The 20,277-nt window shown below is 38.7% G+C and overlaps 1 protein-coding gene across 5 annotated transcripts in view; it reads right to left on the reverse strand.

Moving 5' to 3' along the window:
* The window catches only part of RALGAPA1 (Ral GTPase activating protein catalytic subunit alpha 1), a 131,049-nt gene extending 118,411 nt beyond the window's left edge, over positions 1-12,638 (reverse strand). For all 5 annotated transcript variants that reach the window (XM_062495983.1, XM_062495984.1, XM_062495980.1 and 2 more), the window contains exons 1-4: positions 12,533-12,638; positions 1,983-2,093; positions 1,517-1,566; positions 41-98 (exon numbers count right to left, since the gene is read on the reverse strand). In XM_062495983.1, the coding sequence (XP_062351967.1) occupies positions 41-98; positions 1,517-1,566; positions 1,983-2,093; positions 12,533-12,638 (325 nt within the window). The remainder of the gene's footprint in view (positions 1-40; positions 99-1,516; positions 1,567-1,982; positions 2,094-12,532) is intronic.
* Between the last annotated feature and the right edge of the window lie 7,639 nt (positions 12,639-20,277).

Consider the following 20,277-nt stretch of genomic DNA (forward strand, 5'->3'; position numbering starts at 1 on the left):
AAAGTAAAATGAAAGGGAGAGGGAAAGGGAGTCAACTTACCAATGCTATGAAATTGCCACCTCTGATGAATCCTTTCAGGAAGGAGTTGTAAAATTTTCTATAAAAAAACAAACCCCAAGAATGTATATTGCAGATATCACTCCTGAAAGACCAAACAGCCCTTTCACAAAGGCCACAGATCAGAGGCTGAAGCATCAACTTAAAAAATTCCCACAATGCTTTCCTTGGAAGCATTACTGTCCTTTCAAGATGACCCCATTCCTAAAGCTAAGAAGCCCAAAGGCTCTGACAGACAGACTGTCTCTAAGTCCTGCACTGAAAACTTCAGATGTTACCGCAGGTCATCTGGCTCCACTACCTCTCTGACAGACACTGCTGCTTTTACAGCATAGGGAATGGAATGGAGTGAGTGTCTCTCTCAGCTGCTCTGGTTCACAACAGACTGCATTAAGTTCTTCCACCTTTCTAATGGCTTCAGCTAGGATGTTCAACTGTCAACTTGCCACTGTGGCACAACCCAACATTTGCTTCAGCCTTCTCCACCGAGGGGTAATGAGCTATAGCAACACCGTGCAGACAAAACCTCTACAAGTAGAATGACTATCTCCAGAAACAAGAAACAGAGCACAGTTAGCAATTCCAAATCTATCATGTAAGACTTGCAACATTCACACTAGAGGTATTTGCAACTAGTAAATAACCTGATTTTTCCTGGCTGTGGCCCTCCAGCACACCATTCAACTGCTTCCAAAGCACAGATCACCCAATATTCCTTTATGCAAGAACTAGTGAACAAATGAACTAGTTCTGTTTCACATCCACCAACGTACCTCACTAGTAAATAAATAATAACTGAATTTGTATTCAACCATGTGATAAGCATTGATCAGCTTTTAGTCTTCCATATTTTTAAGAAATACAATCCTTCTTCTATAATTAGAAGCTTCCATCAAAAGGGAAAGTCAAAACCTTGACATTCTAAGCTATTTCTAAACTATAGCATCTCCTTAGAAATGGTCTGATTTTATTAAATTATTTAATTAGTGTCTTATTCATCTTAATTAAGTCAAGATATACTTTTGGAAAGAATAATGTGAAATGCAATTTTCAAAGAATGAATATTTTTTAAAATAAGGAAATTTTTTTTAAAGGATCTGTAAAAATTTTCTGCAGTAACAATCTATTATGATAGAAATCAGAGATAACATGCAATCAAAAGCTCAAAAGTATCACGACTAAAGAGACATCACCTTTCTATGAATTTCAGTGTGTGTAACACATTATGGGGTAATACCACCACCAAAGAATAATCAACTACCTAGAGACACAGAAACATCTTTTTCCAGTTTAGACATAATCTTGAAAAACTGCAAGTCAATTTTTGATTTTTCACACAAAGCACATAAATTCAGCTCTATGCAAAAGTAAGAAGGAATTCAGTCAAATGCAAAGTGTATTTTCAGATGACTGTAGAATAATAGGACTTAAAGCTAAACAACATTTAAAATATCTTACCTCAAAAATAAAAAGAATAGAATCTAATTCTTCTCTCTGAGACTTGTGACCTAGTTGCAAAAATAGTTATATAGTTAAATATGAATAGAAGATGCACTTTGATTATCAAAACAATGATCCTTAAATATGTAAAATGAAAACCTGCACTTATACAACCATAACTTTGCACTATTTCTGCAAATAAAAATTACACTCCACAAATACAGTTTATAACAGCTACAATTTGCATAACATCCTATTATGGCATCTACAACTGGGAGAGATTAACTTTCACATTACCTTGTTATAGAATAATTCTGCTGAATACAAAGTATAACACCTTAAGAATCCTCACTTTGCAGAAAGACAAACACAGTCATGTGGGCAAACATTTTTGCTCACCTCCACTGTATGCATATCTCATTGCGTTATTTCATAACAAAGACACAAGCATCAAGATAAAAGAAGTTCTATCTGAAATACTTACCTTTTTGTTTAAGGCCCACTTCAATAGTCACAAAGTTTTCAAAGAACACATAATATATATGTGAAAAATGTAGGTCAAAAAACTGTTTGAGATCAATTGATTCTGCATTGTCTGAAAAACAGAACAGAACATTGTTTATATTTCTTTCAAATATTCAGTCAACTACTACATACCATTATCCAGCAGTAAGTACTGCAGATATTTAGAAGAAAAAATTTTGGTTTTAAATAAATAAAATAATTAAACTATTGACTTTTTCCTTCTTCACACTGAGGCTAATAAAACTCAGTATGGCATGCCATAAGTGCCTCATGAATTTTAAAACAGGAAGCTTCTTCTTGCACACCCATTGTTTGCATGACATTAATGCCAACAAAAAACAGTCATGAATCCTAATTCCATCAGGACTAGCTCTGTACAGATGAATCTGGTTTCACAATCGTTAATTTAATAGAAATAAAGCTAGTGACACTGCCCAAATTCTACAACAGAAAGACCCTCACAACCTCCAACTGTAATTACTAAGCACAACTAAGCTTACTAAACAAAGTAGAAGGAGGATGTTAAGTGAGGAACACATCTGCTCTGCAGATAAATAAGCTGGGAGGACCCAAACAGCAGCACTGGATTCCCAGTGTTGCTTCCTTATTTCCTCCAGGTTCCAAGATGCTACTTTCTAGTCTGGCTCAGTCCCTCACACTCCTCTGATTGTGTGGTCTAGGAAAATCAGAAGATGGCATCTCAGGGATATCCTGAGGCAGAAACATCACTCTAAGTATGGGAGAATGTGCTTTCTTATGTACCTCAGGAAGCTTTCCAGACTCTCCTCCCACAGCTCTCTAGATGGTTTTCTGCAAATTTCTGATAAAGAAATACACAGTGATTTATCTAGACTAATTTTAAAGTGATCATTTTAAACAATCAAACCTTAGTACACACCATGTAGACACTCCCTGTCCTGTTTTTCAAGTACATAAGACGTGAGAAACTAGGTGGACAAAACAATTCCATGGAAGCACAGAGGAACAGGAAGACAGCGTTTTAAATGGCAAAACTGCTCTTTCAGAATACTGATGTGAAACAAACAAAAGAAAAACATGAAAAAAGGTGAGGCAAACAGAACCTTTATACCCTTTCACCAGCTGTATTCACTGAAACACCCTCTTTCCCTGTAAATATATTTTCTAAAAAGCTCCTTCTAATTCTGTATTGGACCACAGAGTTTTTAAACCCTTGTTAGAATCTTTATCATCTCATATAACTGGATATACAAACAGTAGAGTATGATGTCAGGAACAATGAACTGAAAGGATCACCAAAAGCATGGGGTGGACTATTAACTCAATTTTAACACACATTTTGCTACAAAGGTTTCCAACACAGATTTAATTTTGCTGTATCACAGCATTCTGGTAACATCTTGCATAATGAGTAGTAGAGCCAGGGTGCTCTTGGAGCAGATAGTGTTGTATCAGCAGTCAAGATCAACTCTTAAGCAAGGCAGCTCAGCTGGAATAAACAGGGGTCAGAAGAAGCAGGCATGTTCCTGACCATCCACAGGCTTACCAAATCCCCAGGTTTGCAGAAACTGCCATAACCACCTACAGATGGTATGGCTGTAAATGAACTGCTACAGTTCAGACATGCAAATGTTAAACGACAACAAAAAAACAATTTCACCTCAAACAAGCTGAATGATGATTTTCAGTTGCCCAGGGAAATGCACATGAAATGGAGCTATGACTAGAGCATAAGCACAACCATTACAACCATTTCCACCCACGGGCAGAGCCCTAAGTGAATCCTAGGCTAGGCACAAGAAAATACTGGAAGAAAAATCAAGAGTTTGAGATGGAAGGATTAAAGGAAAAAGAAGAAAGCAAGGACTGAGACTTTCAGGAGACAGAAGGTATCTTGTCGTCCATATGTTTACAGGACCATATAGGAATTGCACGTAGAAAGCAGTGGAACGGTTCACTCAACACAAAGGTACAGAAAATACTAGTTACAAATACTAAAGGGATAGGAAGCAGTTAAACATGGTCTATTCCAAGCAAAACACAGGAATGCTGCATTTTTTGCATGCATGTTAAATGTTTGGTTTCCTGAAATAGGCCCTCATTCTTTCCTCAGACAGGGGTCAACTCTGAAGCACACTAACAGAAAAAACCCAAACATCAAAACCAAATGTTTTCTTTCAAACACTTAATCTTAACAGTCAGCAATTTTTGGAAACACTATTCCTAAATTCTTCAGGCAACAAACTGAAGGTTTGTCTACATAACCAGCTGAATAGTGACTGCCATTATACCACATGATTACATATGTACAACTGGTACTGTGGTAAGACATTCTGCCTTTGGCTGAAGGGTGAGGTGGAATTTCAGAATTTTGTCCTTTTTTTAAAATTTTTTGTTTGTTTGTTATATATTTACTTAAGAATAATGTGTCAGTCACCTCAAAAATGCTTGAAGGAGCAGTGGTAGACCTGTATTATTACCTCTAACACCCAATTAACATTAAAAGCATACCTTCAAAATACAGTTACAGTTTGCAAGAGTAGGAAGAAAGCAAAAATTTCCTTGACTTTGCAATTCCTATAACAAATGCATTTCACTCTGATTCCTTTCTAAGATCACACTTGATAGCAAAATCAAAAGCAAACTTTTAAAATTGAAACCATTTAACAACTACTGTATTCTGCAATAAAAGCTATTGCTTCAGATGGAAGAAATACAACATTTTATTTAATGGGAATTTTATTCTTTTATTACATGAAAATAGTATTTTTTTAAAATCCCACTAACTCTTTTTGTTAATGCTGAAAACCAGATTTCCTCCTAAGGGAGGGAAAACAGTTGTTTATCTGAGAGGCTTGCCACTTACAGCAAAAGAGAACATCTGTTCATCATCAAAGGACACCTGTAGTGATTCAAGCTGCTATTGTAGAAATTTGGAACCTTGCATTGGTTGAGAAGTTTCAAATTCATTATGAATATCCTGACATGAATTATGGCAAAAGTGAGAAGGTTGAAAGGTAGCAGATACGTCATGGAGACCTTAAGAGGGCTTGATCTGGCTACCTGTACACATCATTCCATTTCACAGCTACCTCTATATTGAAAACAATCCACACGACTAATGCATAGAGAGAACATTGCCCTTCTTCATTATTGTACCATTAAAATTCCAGTTATGCTGATGTTATAGCTTTCTTCCTTACTTAAGGATTTTGGTTTTTTCCTAATGTCTCTAAATCCTTGCCATCAGCTAAAGAAACAGCTCCTCAATTCTCATGTCATAACCATTTTCTCCAACATCAGCTCACTTTCTCTTCTCTATGTTCTCTCAAAGTATCATGCATGCTGCATAGAGGTGAAAGTAATTTCCTCTACAAGCAGCATATCCTTTTCAGCTAGCCTTGAACTGGGAACTGGCAGGAAGTTGCTCCTCTGCTTTGGCAACTTAAGTATTTTCTGTATTTTTAAAAAGAGAGATATAGCCTATCATTTTTTTTATGAGAAGTGGGATTAAACAGAAACAGGCTTTCCTCTAAAACTTCCAGTTCATTCCTATTTTTAAATTTTAAACAAAAGAATTTTATATTCTTCTACCACAGATCATGTAACTAACATACTCCTCGTATTTTTTGCTTCTATGACCAGACTGGGAGGAGGGAAGGACTCAAAAACAGATCTGGCACCATAGGAAGTAGTTGGAAAAGTTCCTCAGAATGTGAAAGGGAAAAATGGGATACTATTGTATTCCAAAGGGATGTAAAAACTAAAGTTTCTACTGTACTGTGCATAGTTTCAGTACCCTAAAATCCAGATTTTTCAGCATTTTATGAAAGCTGCTTGTCAAGAAAATGCAGTTTTCTTCATGCTTTACCATAGCAAGAAACACAGATCTTTGCTGTTTTTTCTTAATGATTTTCTTTATTTTAAAAACTGGTACAGATCTTATCACCATACTGACTCTGTGCTCAAGGGTGACTTTTTTTGGTGAAAAAAAGAAAAAAAGGCCAAAATATGTTTTGGCAGGGTTTAAGTTTGGTATTTCAATTGTTTACCTTTAAAGTTCTGTCCTGTGCAGAAACATACTAACTTACTAGCTTTATAATATTTTAATATCACACAGTATGTTGTCTCTTTGTGCTTAAATGTAATTTTCTCCGTAAAACAAAACAAACCCTGCCAAAACAGATTTCAGACATATATTTTAACTTTTCTGAAGAGAACTTTCATCAGTTCACACTGCATTGCAGAAATTGAAGAAAATAGTCTATATCATTGCAGATTACATAGTGGTTAATTTTATGCTCTATTTTAAGTGTTTTAGAATGCAATACTATGTTTATACATAAAACTGTCAGAGCACTTAGTATAATGAAAACATTATCCTGTCTTATTCCAAGACTTACTGGCTTTTAAGTCACTTTCCCTCGCCCTTACCAAAACCCAAACTAACAACTGCAGCAAACAATGACCTGGAAGATGGCCAGAATTCTGGATCTATTTCTGTAAAGCAGAGGCTTGCTATGGACTCACACGGTCAGTATCAATCTCTGTAACAAATTGGTGCCACTAGAAAGCAAAGGTTTCCATGTCCTCAGTGGATAATCAAACTTATTAATTCTTAATTCTCCATGCTGAAAAATTTAAGGGTTTCTTCACAGCAAAACAGTAGAGAGATTTGGTTACATAGGGACTGTCTCAAATAGAAAAGCATGTAACTGAGAAAGGTTAAGTGGAAAACCTTGGGAACTAACTGGTGGCTCTGGCATAGTTAACAGGCTGTCAAAGTGAAAGAGCCACGATAACAGACCACAAATGCAAATCTATGAAACAAAGGCTTCACACTGGTCCTTGCTGTTTCAGACCTAACCAACAGCTCTTTAGCAAAGACATTTTTTAAAACAAAGTAATTTTGTCAAAGAAAATATTATTGAAGGTTTCATTACTAAAAATGAATAAACAAAGAAATCTTCTAATGGACTTCTATTTTGCATCAGACAAATCTAAACTCCTGGTCACAATCTTTTAGATACATATGAAAAAAGTCCACAAATTAATAAGTGGGTTAACAGAACCAAAGAACATCATCTGCATACAGACCAGTACAACACCAGTGCCCTACAGGAATGAGCAGAGGCAGCTGCCAGTTTTCCAAGCTAATTCTCTAATGGTGCTTGCAGACTCTGAGAGTTACACTAGTAAACTCTTAAATACTCCCAGAACAATTCACATATGTTCCAGAACTTAAGCTTTTATTTAAGCAACTTCAAACACTTCCATAGTAATGTACTTATTTTCATTCTGAACTGGAAAAGCTGAACCCACACAGACCTTTCCTTTGCAACCAAGTGGTCAGAGCCTCCCTTTTGTCTACCCTGGGGCTTTGATCAGGCTCCAGCCCTCAGCCTTGCAATTCAGCAGCCCTGGCCACTGCTGAACTCTGCAAGTCGAGTGCAACATTATCCAAAATACTAAAGCAGAGTAAGTCTTCCCCCTCTGCCCCTGACCAAAACATAACTTGTTCAGGGTTATGCCAAAACTGACAGAACATGAAGCTCAGTTTCTTACACAGCATTCAATCCACATCCAGATCCCTGACTCATATGAGCATTGATGTCCTCTGCAGTTAAGACTAAGTAGGAAAAAAAAAATAAAATCTACAACTCTTGCCAAAAATAATAGGTCTTTGCAAATCCACCGAAACTCCAGGCATCTACTTTTGCTGTAGCTTCTCATCTGCTGTCACTTTAACAATGATAAAACATTTTTCATTTATGACTGATGTTGATGACGTGCAACACCAATGAAGGCCATCCAGCTGAAGCATTAGGGCTGACTGCCAGTGAAATATATTTCTTAAATTAAAATCCCTTTAAACAAATGCAATCTCTGTTTAAGTATATTGTTTTATATTAAGCAATATATCAAAATGGATGTTCAATGCAGTCCATTTAATTCTGTCCCGTGTAACTGGACTTTTCCCTTTCAAAGACTATATACATGAGGTCTCCAGCACTAACCAACCACCAAGAATAACAAAACAAAATAACAACATAAACACGCTGCACTTTAGATACTGTTTTCTTGCATTTTACAAGTATTCTTTCCATGGTTCCAGAGATAAAAGCAGTACAGTTTTAAATATCAGATGCAAATAAAGTGATTTATGAGAAACAATATATTTCCTTTTTTCTTTACTCTGGATTAACAGATTATAGGCCTGCAACTTCCACTCTGCAAAAAAAGTGAAAAAGGAGGAGGAAAAAACCCAATCCAACAAGCAAACAAGTATCTTAAGAATTCAGCATGATAAGAAAATTTTAAACCAAGTAGATTATTTGATTTACTTACACACAGAAGGATTTCACAGAAATAATGAAATACTTAGAGATTTTATCTTTTTAAAAAAATACATATATTTCCAAATTCTGACAAACTTCAAATTCAACAGGTAGCACCAAGATATTTAATAACAAAATGAAAAGTCAATATTTTTAAGCTATGACCTTATGAAGGGTAGCACATCTAGTTCTCTTATTTGTAGAATGCTCAAAGCGCTGTTTTAGCAAAAGGACATATAAATCAAGACCTAATGCTTTAAAGATTACTAGAATAAACTTTTATAAATTACTGTTTTAAAATCATAGAATTTTAGTTTGATGTTGAAGTCTGATTGAACAGTGTAACATTATAAGAATAATGCTACATTATTTCCACTGTAATGATCCTAAAAAATGTAATTAGCTAATTGACTGGGGACTGCTAAAATATATATATATATATATAGAGAGAGAGAGAGAGAGAGAGAGATATTTCTGGAAAATCATTGTACAGGCAATGCCTAACTCTGTAATCCACACGACGTGCCTCCCTTCCATCAGCCAGAGAATCCTGAGTGATCACACCTGCACCACTGCAGCTGGCAGCCTTCCTTCCAGCAAGGCCCCACTGCTGCCACACAGAGCCCAAGGGAATCCCGTACAACATTCCTGCTCAAGGTTCGGATGCTCCAGCTACCGCAGCCACACACAGTAAACACAACTGCCACACCATTTCCAGAATACAGGAAGACAAGATAGCAGAGCAGTTTGCTAAAAAAAAAAAAAAAAAAAAAAAAAAAAAAAAAATCACACATTGAGCAAATCAGCACCAGGGAACTGTATGAGACTCTCAGGCACTTCCCAGAACTGAGGGGAAAAAAACCCAAAAAAACAAATGGAGCAGGGTGGGGTAAACGCTTCTCTACAGGAAGAAAGAATACATCTCAAAAGAACAAAATCTATGAAACCAGATAATTAGAGTTATTTCAAGAAATATACTGCAGCAACATAATGATGAAAAGCAGATTACCTTTGTTCACACACTGCTAAGTCCCCAGACATGAAACTTCAATCTTTCCAATTTTTCTCAACATTTCTTAGCAAGAATAATATTTCTTACTACTCTGAGGTCTCCTAAGGGCTTTAACTTCTACAAAAAACCTTATACCTGTGACATGCATAAATGTATCATATGTTGTATTTACTTTAACAAATAATTTAATCAATTCTGAATTAGTCACCTGAATTTCACAGAATTTTCTCTGGTTTCCAAATTACAAATAAGCCTGAATAGAGCCAATCTGAAGCAGATCAGAGAATCAGAGACAGACACTGGACTGAAGTGGCAAACAGCAGTTATCTACTAAAGACTTTCAGAAAAAAAAAAATAAAAGAGGAAAAAACAAAAACAAAACCCAAACCACAAGAAATGCATTTTCCCCCAGCATGCCTATAACTGATCACTAGCATTCAAGAGCTTCCCAAGACAAAAATAATTTATCATAACTTCAAATTCGGTAAGCCTTAGTAGATGTTATTTCCTAGTCCTTTTCATATATATTTACATATTTTTCACCCTCTGTCCCTACACAAAGAAATTTTAAAGCTTTCAGTGTCTTTTCACATTAAATTTTACTCTCATCTGAGTCATTCCCATACCTAAATCTTCTATACACTGACTATAGCAACGAGACTCCTAAAGCTGCAATGGTATTTGATATAATGGCACATCACTGCTTTACAAAAGAACAAAACTTTATATATATCCTTCTGCAGACTAATTTGCATTTTGACTAAATTTAACCTGAGTTGTCACCACCGACAGGATATTTTCCTAAAAGAATACAATTCCCTCCTTCTCCTGGATGTGAAACTGCAGAAAATTCTCTTCCGGAACTTTTAGTCTCCAGTGGCTAAGAGAATAAACAAAATAAATAATTTTAATAAATAAATTAAAATTTTAATTCATTAATTTAATAAATAATTTTTCCTTTAGGAAGATGCTGAACAGAGTTGACCTGAGATTTCCTGCCCTATATCCCCTCAGATAGCCTGTTGGCAATAGCTAACACAGCTCCCCTGAACACATGGGAAATACAGTAATTATTATACTGGGAGAACTGTCACTGTGGACAAAATGATACGCAGTACTTCACTGCTTAAACTGTGGGATGCTGCCAGCATGAGAAGCCACCTCAGGAAGCAGTCTGTCTTACATGGGCACATTAATTTTTTTTAATCTGGTTCTGAAGATTAGTCAAAGAAAAATCTGCAGAAGGAAGGGCATAGAGCTTATGTTTTAGAAGCCACTTGAGGCACCAGAGAAAGGATTAAGGCAAGAAGGGGATCACACCAGAAGACTTCAAATAATCTGCTGTATACTTCTCATGCTCTACAGTGCGAATATGTATGGAAATACCTTACTCTTCTGCTCTAAAAAAAGACCTTGTTTTTGTACCTCGTGCACATAAGAATATCTGCATAATGACAAAATCTTACGGATGTATCCAAAACAGACAAGCTGAAGAGTACTGTTACACCTTTCCTTAATTACACAGTCACTCACACATTGTGTTCTGCCAAACTTGGAGAAAGGATGTGTGGCAGCTGTGCTTCAACAGCTGAGATACACACATGTGGGGGACGACATCATATGAAAACATCCCCAGCAAATTTAGTCTGTCCTACAGCCAGTAAATAGAAACTTCAGACTAGATAAGAACATCTGCTTGACATAGTTTATGGCTTGCAACTCACAGAACTCATCCAATTATTAAGAAACCTGAAGAAAAAAGAAGTTGCAAATAAATTGCAAGCAACACAAATACAAATTCTACAACAGATCAGATCAAAATCATTCAGAACGTTTTGCAGACTAAAGCAAAACTAGATACATTCAACATACTTTAGCCAGGAAATCTGAATTCAGAGAGGTACTTAGTTTCTTTAGAATGTTTTTTCCTCTTAAGTTTCAGCTGAGGAACACCGAGCAAGCCACAGCTGGCTCAGTACAGCTAGTTAGGAAGAGTGGTACATTCTGAGTGAGGCAAAGGGATGCATCTGACTACTGAAGTCTCTTAGATAGCTACGCAACTGTTCTCCATTTCAAGTCTAGATAATTACTATGTTGCAGAAAAATAACTCAAGAAGCAGCAGATTGTGCAACATGGGAACACCTGTTCCTTTAAAAACCAATACAAAACAAGGGACCTATAGCCGTTTTCCTTTGAAAGGAAAGAATCCAGCTTTGGAAGACAAAATATATAAATACCAGCAGACTGTGGGCAGAACCCAAAATAATCCATTCAGCATTCTGTGCTAAACACGGAATGCAGTTGCCCTTGACCCAGCCCTGTTCACGTGTTGATAAACTGTCAGAAGCAACACACGCATTTACAGGACTGAAGCGCCCAAAAGACACTCCAGAGCAAGCTTTTTTCAAGGACAGCTTGGTGACAGTGACTTAGATTTTTACAAACACAGGCAACTAACAGATACCTTGGAATGATTAACTCTAGGTTTGCTTCCACCTGATTTTTTTTCATTAGGCAATTATGCCGTGTAATCACAATTTCTAATTCATTGGTCAGATTAAATGGCAGCTCACATGGAACTGCGGCAGCCCTTCAGGGCTTCTGTGTCCTCCTTTACCAGCTGGCAAACCAGAAGTGTTTTGAATCTGGCTGTATAGAAGCTCATTCACATCTACGCTAGCGAGCACTTACTACTGCAGCTCTTACCTCGAAAACGTACACAAATATAAATTGTTACTGTAAGAACGCAATGGAAATGGATTCAGGAGTTACAGGTTACCATTTGCGCTCGCCAGCCACTTTCATTCATGCGCAGCAACTTAGCAGCTTGTAAATTATAGAGAATAATTCACATAAGAACAGCACTTTTTCGTCTCCTTCCACAGTTTGCCAAAGCAATTCCACCTTCCGACGGAAGCGTCCGTGCCTCAGTACAAAAGCGCCGAGCGAAGCATCGTCCCGCGGCCCCCGGCACATTGCTGCAGTCTCGGCCCGCCGGCCCCGCCATACCGGGCGGGGGTCTTCCCCCGCTCACCGGGAGAGTTCTCTCGCCGGGGCTGAGCCCCGAGTTCGCCTCCCTCCCCAGCGCCCAGCCGGTCCCTCCGAATTCCCGGTCTTTCTCACGCCGGGACCCGCGGCCCCCGCTGACCCACTCCCTTCCCCCCTCCCGGCCGTCTCACCGATAAGGACGCGGAGGTGCTTGAGTCGGGTGAGTGGGTCCTTACGAGTGTCCAGCACCTTCTGCGTGGATTTCCGCACGTCCCCGTGCGGCTTCTTGGAAAACATCCCGCCAGGCCCGGCCCCGGCGCCCGAGCTCCAGAGGCGGACAGCGGCCTCCGGATCTGCCCGCTCTGGGGCCCCTACATAGCCAGAGGCGGCAGCACCGCCTCCTCCTCCTGACTCCGACTGCGATGCGGCGAGGGCGGCGGGGCGCGGCGCGGAGCCAACTCCCCGCGGGCCCTGGGGGCCGGACTGGGCCTGGACTCCCCCTTCTTCCTCCCTCGCCTTCCTCCCGCTGCTTCACGACAGCCGTCAGGTACGACCCCAGGCGTCCCCATGGCAACCGCGTCGCGACGTCACGGCGGCGCTGCCCCGCGCAGCTCTGAGGCGCGGCGGGCGGGGCCGCGCCGCCCGCGCTCCCCCCGAGCCCCGGCCGAGGATGGAGAGCGGGCCCCGGAGCGGGACGTTTAGGGGCTCGCTGTGGGAGCCTCTGCGCAGCTCGGCAACAGTGACTGGTGTAGGAAACTGTGCCCCTGCTGTTTGTAAGTAGAATGTAAAGTTATTCCATTACACAGCTACTCCGGCTGTACAGAGACGCTGCAATGTAAGGGAGCAATCCTGTAAGTAATTAGGAAATAAAATCCAGGTGGGGACTGTATTCACCATGACTCCAAACCTTTTACTCAAGCCTCAGTTGTGCAACCAACAACGAAGTGTCTCATAGTTCCTCTTTCCACACTGATCCTCAAAGTGCTGCAACTCCTCACGCCGAACTCCTGCCCAAAGTTGCTTCTCCCCGATTTCACTGCCCACACCTTCAGCTGCAGTGCTGGCGTCGAGACTGAACTATCAGGCACGTCTGGGTCCAGCACGAAGGTCTGAGGCATCCTCATTTCTTCTGTGCTCTGTTAGGATGGACATGTCACTCCTTCTCCTGCAACAAAGCCAAATGAGCTCAAGAGAACACATTTGTCCCAGTCCCATGCACAACCTCACAGCCAGGGAAATGGATGAGGTGCTGTATCAACTTTTGCTGAGGACTGAATTACTAACATGGAGATAGTCACAAGTTTCTCTTTTGCATTCATGGGATGGACAGTTCTTGGACTTTCCAAAAGACACCTGCTGTGGTATCATTTAAGACTCTTTCCAGTATCTCTTTGCTTGGACATTTTTAAGCAGTCACTGGTGCTCTGTTTTGGATTGAGGATATTTATATATCCACTTCTGTGAGCTAAGAGTCTGATTCGAAGAACTAGAGTTTTAAATAATGGAAATATTTAATTATTTGAGACTTGTTTTAAAATTCCACGAATTATCAACATTTACAGACCAGTCACAAAAATAACATAACCGAAGTGTTTAAAATAATGATGGGTAACAGTTAATGCTAGAAGCACAAGGGCAGTGGGAACATAGCAGGGCATGAGTGAGGGACTCAGTGTTGTCTGCCTGCCTGCATGGTGTGCCCCAATGCAGTTAATATTCTACCATCTCTGAAAGTGAGATCTGAAGATTAGCAATGTTAGGTAATAGCTAGTGTTACAATTATTTAATTTACTATAACACAGTACATTTTAGCTCTCTAAGATCTGACAATGATACATTGATTTATGTGCTTTGTTTTCTAAATTTCATTAATTCTAAACACAATTCTGCATACTGAAAAACTTCTAAATATATTTTCTTTGCAGAATTTTCTTGCTTTTCCGTTAATTTTTAGATCTTTAACTCAAGATGAGATTAAAAACAATAGAGTTAGACATCACTAAAATATTAAATGACAGGAGGGAGTGGTGTTAACCAAGATAATAATGACTTCTATAGATAATCTTGTGCAGGCACACCAGGCAGGAAAGGCATGTTCTGTGCACAGGAAAACCCATGATCTTGCATGGCTTGACTTTGAAGCGTTTGACTTCGGTTTCTTTGAATATGCATGAAGGTTAGAAAAGAGCAGGATTGGTTAGGCAGAGGTTAGGTTCTGCTGCATTCTAGGATGGTATTACTGTACCCAATTCTTTGCATTTCCACTTTAAAGAAAGAACTTTTAAAACGTTTCTATGCAGATGCAAGGGGACTGTCATAACTAAGTTTAACTGAACTTTTAGAGGAGTACTGTAGACAAATGCTGTAGAACTTTATTCCCTCCTTTTATTAACTGTCATCAAGCCTGGCAGAGTTCAGAAAGTATTTGGATGATACTCTCAGGCACATGGTGTGCCTCTTGGGGGTTGTCCTGAGCAGGGCCAGGAGTTGACTTTATGTTCCTGGTGGTTCCCTTCCAACTCAGCAGATTCTGTGATTCTGTGATCTCTACAGGGCCCCATAGGGCACTTAAAGTAGTATGGGGCAATTGGATCCCATTCATACTATCAAAAAAACTTCTCTCAGTTTATGTAGGATTTATGATTTCCTGAGATTTCAGCTGTTATCAAATACATCAGAAAACATATCGGTATTTTAAAATGTATCCTAAAGAGCACAAACCCCTCTGTTGTGGCCTAATTCAACAGTTCAACATTCCAAAGGGATAGATTATGTTTTGAATTCTTGGATACACCTACAGATATCTAAGTTTCTGAAATTCATGCCTTCCTAATATTTACACCACACAAGGGTATGTGATTAAAAGTGAGTTAAAATTACTCATATTTTCACTAAGTATTTCCCATCTTTCAGGTAGCTAGTATAGATCTTAAACCTGACCTTTTTGAGGTGCAGGTATGGAAGAGCTATTTGCCCACATGGTCCTTCAAGAGAAAAGAAGAAATGTAAAAGAATTTTTAAAAATTCTTTAAATGTCAGTGCTTCTGATCTTTTCATGTTTAGTTTCACAGTGTCCTTCCTATGAGGGTTGTTGAGAAAGCAGGTTCCCTAAATCATGCTGTGGCTGTTGGAGTGGTGTGCTGTGAACCTCTGAGTATATGGCTTTGCCTGTGCAGCAGTATTCCTGTTCATCCTGAGTAACAATTTTTTTACTTAATGGGCGACTATTTACTTTATGAAAAAGGCTGACAAAACTAGATATTTAAGTTCGAGTAATCAAAACCACAGTTCTGTACAATTTAATACTCCAATGTAACATATTGATACTAGAGATGTTTGCTACTTTCACCTAAGCAGTCAAATATCAGGATCCTCTAATATATTTCTAGTATAATAATAATAATAATGGATCAGCTAGCTGTCCTTTCAACAAAGTCCTCTTCCTATGAAGATGATGATTCCTATGATTTCCTATTGCATTTGCACAACTCTGTGTCTCAGAGATGAAATCTAGAATTTATATACTTCTGTGTTTAAGGAAAGGAGTTTTTTCATGTGCCTGTAGTCTGCTTTTGTTTTGTTAGCAGTGTATCACCATTAATACCTCTGTGTGCTACAAAGCCAGAACACTGCAATCTTTCCACTCACCATAAATCATAAGTTTGAATAAATTTTTCCAAGAACTATAGAACTCATGAAGCCAGGTTTCCTCCAAATTTGTATTCTAGCCACTGAAAGCCATGAGCTACCTCCTTTCACAACCATAAGCCTTCCTTTGTTTAGTCCTCCCCTACCTGTTTGGGATGAACAAGAGGCTGGACTGCAGTTAAGTCTTAACTACATGTGTATAGGTTGGCAAGCTGCTGTCCCCTGGACAAAAGCTAAGTGAACACATATCCCTCTCTGGGACATTACAAGGTTTTATTTGTTCCAAATGCTGTTTCACAAAACATGCAGAAATTTGCTATCTTTAATGCACATGCTCTCATGTAATACAAGGTCAAAATCAGACAATGGTTTCAAAAGTAGCAGGGAGAGTGCAATTGAAAAAAACAAACCAACAAACCCCAAACCAACCAACCAACAAAACAATCACTACCTAAGCTTTATTTCCTTAGCATGCTAGGACTCTGTCAGCCATGCTCAAAGAACAGAAGGGGTAAAGGGCCTGTCATGATGAGAAACTTTCCTACATGTGGAAGTTATTTAAAACTGATGTAGTCATTACTAATTCCTGGCCAGCAGTGCCAGAGAATTTAGACTTTTGCTATGCAAAGTCACCTCCAATTCACAATGTTTGAGTTCTAATGTAAGCACTAGCACCCATATCTGATAGGAAAGAGCTTTTGAAATGTGAATACTCTGATACAGTGGAAGTTGCAACAACTGTTCTTTTAACTAAAAGTACTCAAACACTCAACCACTGTGATGTTTTATTTTTCTTTCCCAACTTATGAAATACTTTTGCAATATTGACAAATGCAAAAAATAAACCCTACATGTCTGCCAGCCTTTAGGGGAGAAACAATTTTGTAAAGATTATTTCCTTTCTATCAAAGGAAATATTTTGCTCCAATCTCTCCTGTTACGTCACCCGCAGGAGTAAAATGGATATGTTAGAAATAGGTCATATCTCTTTATATTTATTTTGATTAGTACTTTTGCATCATTCTTTTGCTGAGGAAGGAACATCATACAGTAGTCTTCATAAATAGCTCATAACTGGCACTCCATGACTGCTACTTTAAATTGCTGCTGATCTTGACCTGCACGCAAAAAGTCTTTTCAGAGTTCTTGTGACCTGCCTCCTAACACTGCACATTCAAATCGAGGGTGAAGAATTAGATTTAATAAAGCATTCAGTGTACCATTGTTACAACACAAGCTGACTTATAGCTGGGCAATTGATTAAGCCATAAATAAGACCTTTGAGTCAAGTAGCCTGGTTTGATAAACAGGCCCCTGGATGAACAATAATAGAATAGATTCAAACTGAAACAGGGATTTCACCCAGTGAGTTCCATCCTAAGTTGCAGATGGTATTGGTCAGAGAGCTGAACAATCCAAACTCCCTACCAATCATATGTGTTTGCCCAGGAACTCCAAACTCTCTATTTAAGGAAAATTCACAAGATTAATAAGGCTTTTGTCACATGGATCATAGAGTGCCATGTCTTTGTATTGGACCTGGCACCAGCCAAGGGTACATATAATTTTTAGTGATAGAAAGTTAAATAGTTTGGTTTGCTAGAGTCCAAACACCCCAGGGCTACCACTTCTTTCTCTTGCTGTTCTGTCCCCTTTGGAGGACCTCACCCCAAGCGACCAGACCTGTGATAACCAAGACATGCTACATCTTTGAAATGGGAGAGACTCCTAAAGAGAGGGCATTTCCAAGTCATTAAGATATAGTGCACTATATTGCACACATGGTAAAAGCTCTTTCATCCCTGCTTCTCCTTCAAGGTTTCATCCATACCTGTGTCCTAATAACTCACATTATATATATATTTCTCTCTGGTTTCTCCCTTTACAATCTTCCTCCTGTCAAAAATACTCAGTTACTATGCAACTATGCACTGCAACAAAAGCTGGCAATCAGGATTATAATCAGAAAGTTAGTAACTGATTTTCAGAATCTAACGTGATACATGTTTCCACTCACTGCCTCCATTCAATTAATTAGGTATAAAATTACAGCTTTCCTTCCTAGCTTTTTGTACAGGTGTCCCAAATAGGGAAAAGACATATCACCATCTGTCCTAGCCAGCATTTTATTTATCATGATTGTTATTGCATCCAAATTTTTTCAATACCAGTTTTCAACAGAATTTCCAGTTTTGAATTTTTACATGGTTGCCAATTGTCCATGTTAAGGGCCCCTAATTGTTGGAAAATACCACAAAAAACTCGCAGCTGTAAATCCCCACCTCTCCATTAAAAGCAGAGCCAAGCAGATGAGGATGATGACAATCACCTTTTTAATAGTCATTTTACTCTAATGAAGGGCATTAGTCATGATAAGTCAGAAAAAAAAACAATCACACCTTTGTAGGGACTTAACACTGGCATTCACTTATATTGATGAAATGGTCAGAGACTGGTCCTCTCGTGGTTGGCTGGATTCATAGATGTATGTATACACACTAAACAAAAATCTTTGCAAGTCTGCTAACGGTCCAGATAGAATTTCTTCTTCTTTCCCCACTCCTTCTAGCAATTGCCTCTAGAGAGCTGACTAAGATAGGTGTTCCAATTTCTATGTTAAGGGCTTATAGGTGATCTGAAAAATTAGCTTTGTAGTCTGGAGATAAACGATAAGCTGCCATTAGCCCTGTGCCTATATGTAGTGCCCGGAAATGACCTGTGCTCTTATGTTTTCCAGAACTCCACTTGGACAGTCAAGTTAACTTCAACCAGTATCTTTTTTTTTCTCTGTAACAGATGTTTATATTGCTTTAGCTGGGTAATCTCCCCCTCTCCTGGCTATTAACAGAATAGAAGCATGGAGAATTGTATGTTATTAAAAAAAACCTTCCTGGCTTAACTCATCTTGGTTGCTGATTTCCATCAGGGCATGGGAACTTTGATTTCCTTCTGGGGTTTATTTTTAGCTCCATTAGACCTAGTTCCAAGTGTTTGAACAGGAAAATACAGTCAAGCCAAAGGTTTCCTGTTTTCCTGCCATTCATTTAGCTGCAAATATTTCCAGCAGTTTGTTTCCTTTTTTTCTAGTCCAGAACCTTTGATTTCTAGTATTTTATCTTGCTAGTCCAAGAGAAAGGGAATGAAATCTTGCAATTTCATTGAGGATTATTTGGGGAAGCTTTGGTCCATTTCTTGTCATCCCATTCACTTTTAGTGTTTTCACTTGGTTTTGGAATTTCATTTTTTGTGGTTTTTTTTTTTTTTTAGCATTTCATTCCTTAGTGTCTTCTCGTCACTCTTTCTTCCCCGATGTCAGGATTTTATTTGGATTAAATTTGCAAAGTTTTAGTCCTTTTCACTGCCCCTCATTTCATTTCGGTCCATTTTAATGAATCATATCTCCTTTCCGGAGCATTTGTGAGACTTGGTTTTCTGATTTCAATATTTCATTCCTTCCCTGAAAGGAAAAATTAAAATGCAATGGAAAAAAACCCAGAAAATTTGGAAATGGAGTCACTACAACCAAATTGAGCTGAAATGAAATGAGGGGTGCTGAAAAGGACTAAACTTTGCAAATTTAATCCAAAGAAAATCCTGACATCTGGGAAGAAAGGTAAAGAGTGAGGAGAGGACGCTAAGGAATGAAATGCTAAAAAAAAAAAACCACACCAAAAAAAATTCCAAAACCAAGTGAAAACACTAAAAGTGAATGGGATGACAAGAAGTGAAGGGAAACGGAATGAAGTTGCCCAAGCAATCCTCATTGAAATTGCAAGATTTCATTCCCTTTCCTAAAAGGAAGAAAGCAAGTGGACAGTTTGGACAGCTTTTTCCAGAAAGTGTCACTTCTATTCAGTACAGCTGATGTAACACAATTAACAGCAATTGGTGAATGAACAGAAAAGTACTCATACTCAACGCCAAAAAAAAAAATGATCACAACCCTGCACAGATTGCAGTATTTTCTCTTTAGTCCCTTCTCATATCTACTCTCAGTGGACAGATGTCACTTTTAGTTAAGTCTGATTTAATTTAAAGCATATCACAGCATATGACACTGGAGAAAAAGCAAGTTCTGCTGGGGAGGCCACTATTCACAGAATTATAAAATTGTTTGGGTTGGAAGAGACCTTAAAGATCATCTATGTTCCGAATCCCCTGCCACGGGCAGGGACACCTTCGAGTAGTTCAGGCTGCTGAAAGCCCCATCCAGCCTGCCGTGGAACACTTGCAGGGATGAGGCATCCACAGCTTTTCTAGGCAACCAGTTCCAGTTCTCACCACCCTC

This window comes from Cinclus cinclus, chromosome 6 (genome assembly GCF_963662255.1).
Source record: "Cinclus cinclus chromosome 6, bCinCin1.1, whole genome shotgun sequence".
Lineage (NCBI taxonomy): Eukaryota > Metazoa > Chordata > Aves > Passeriformes > Cinclidae > Cinclus > Cinclus cinclus.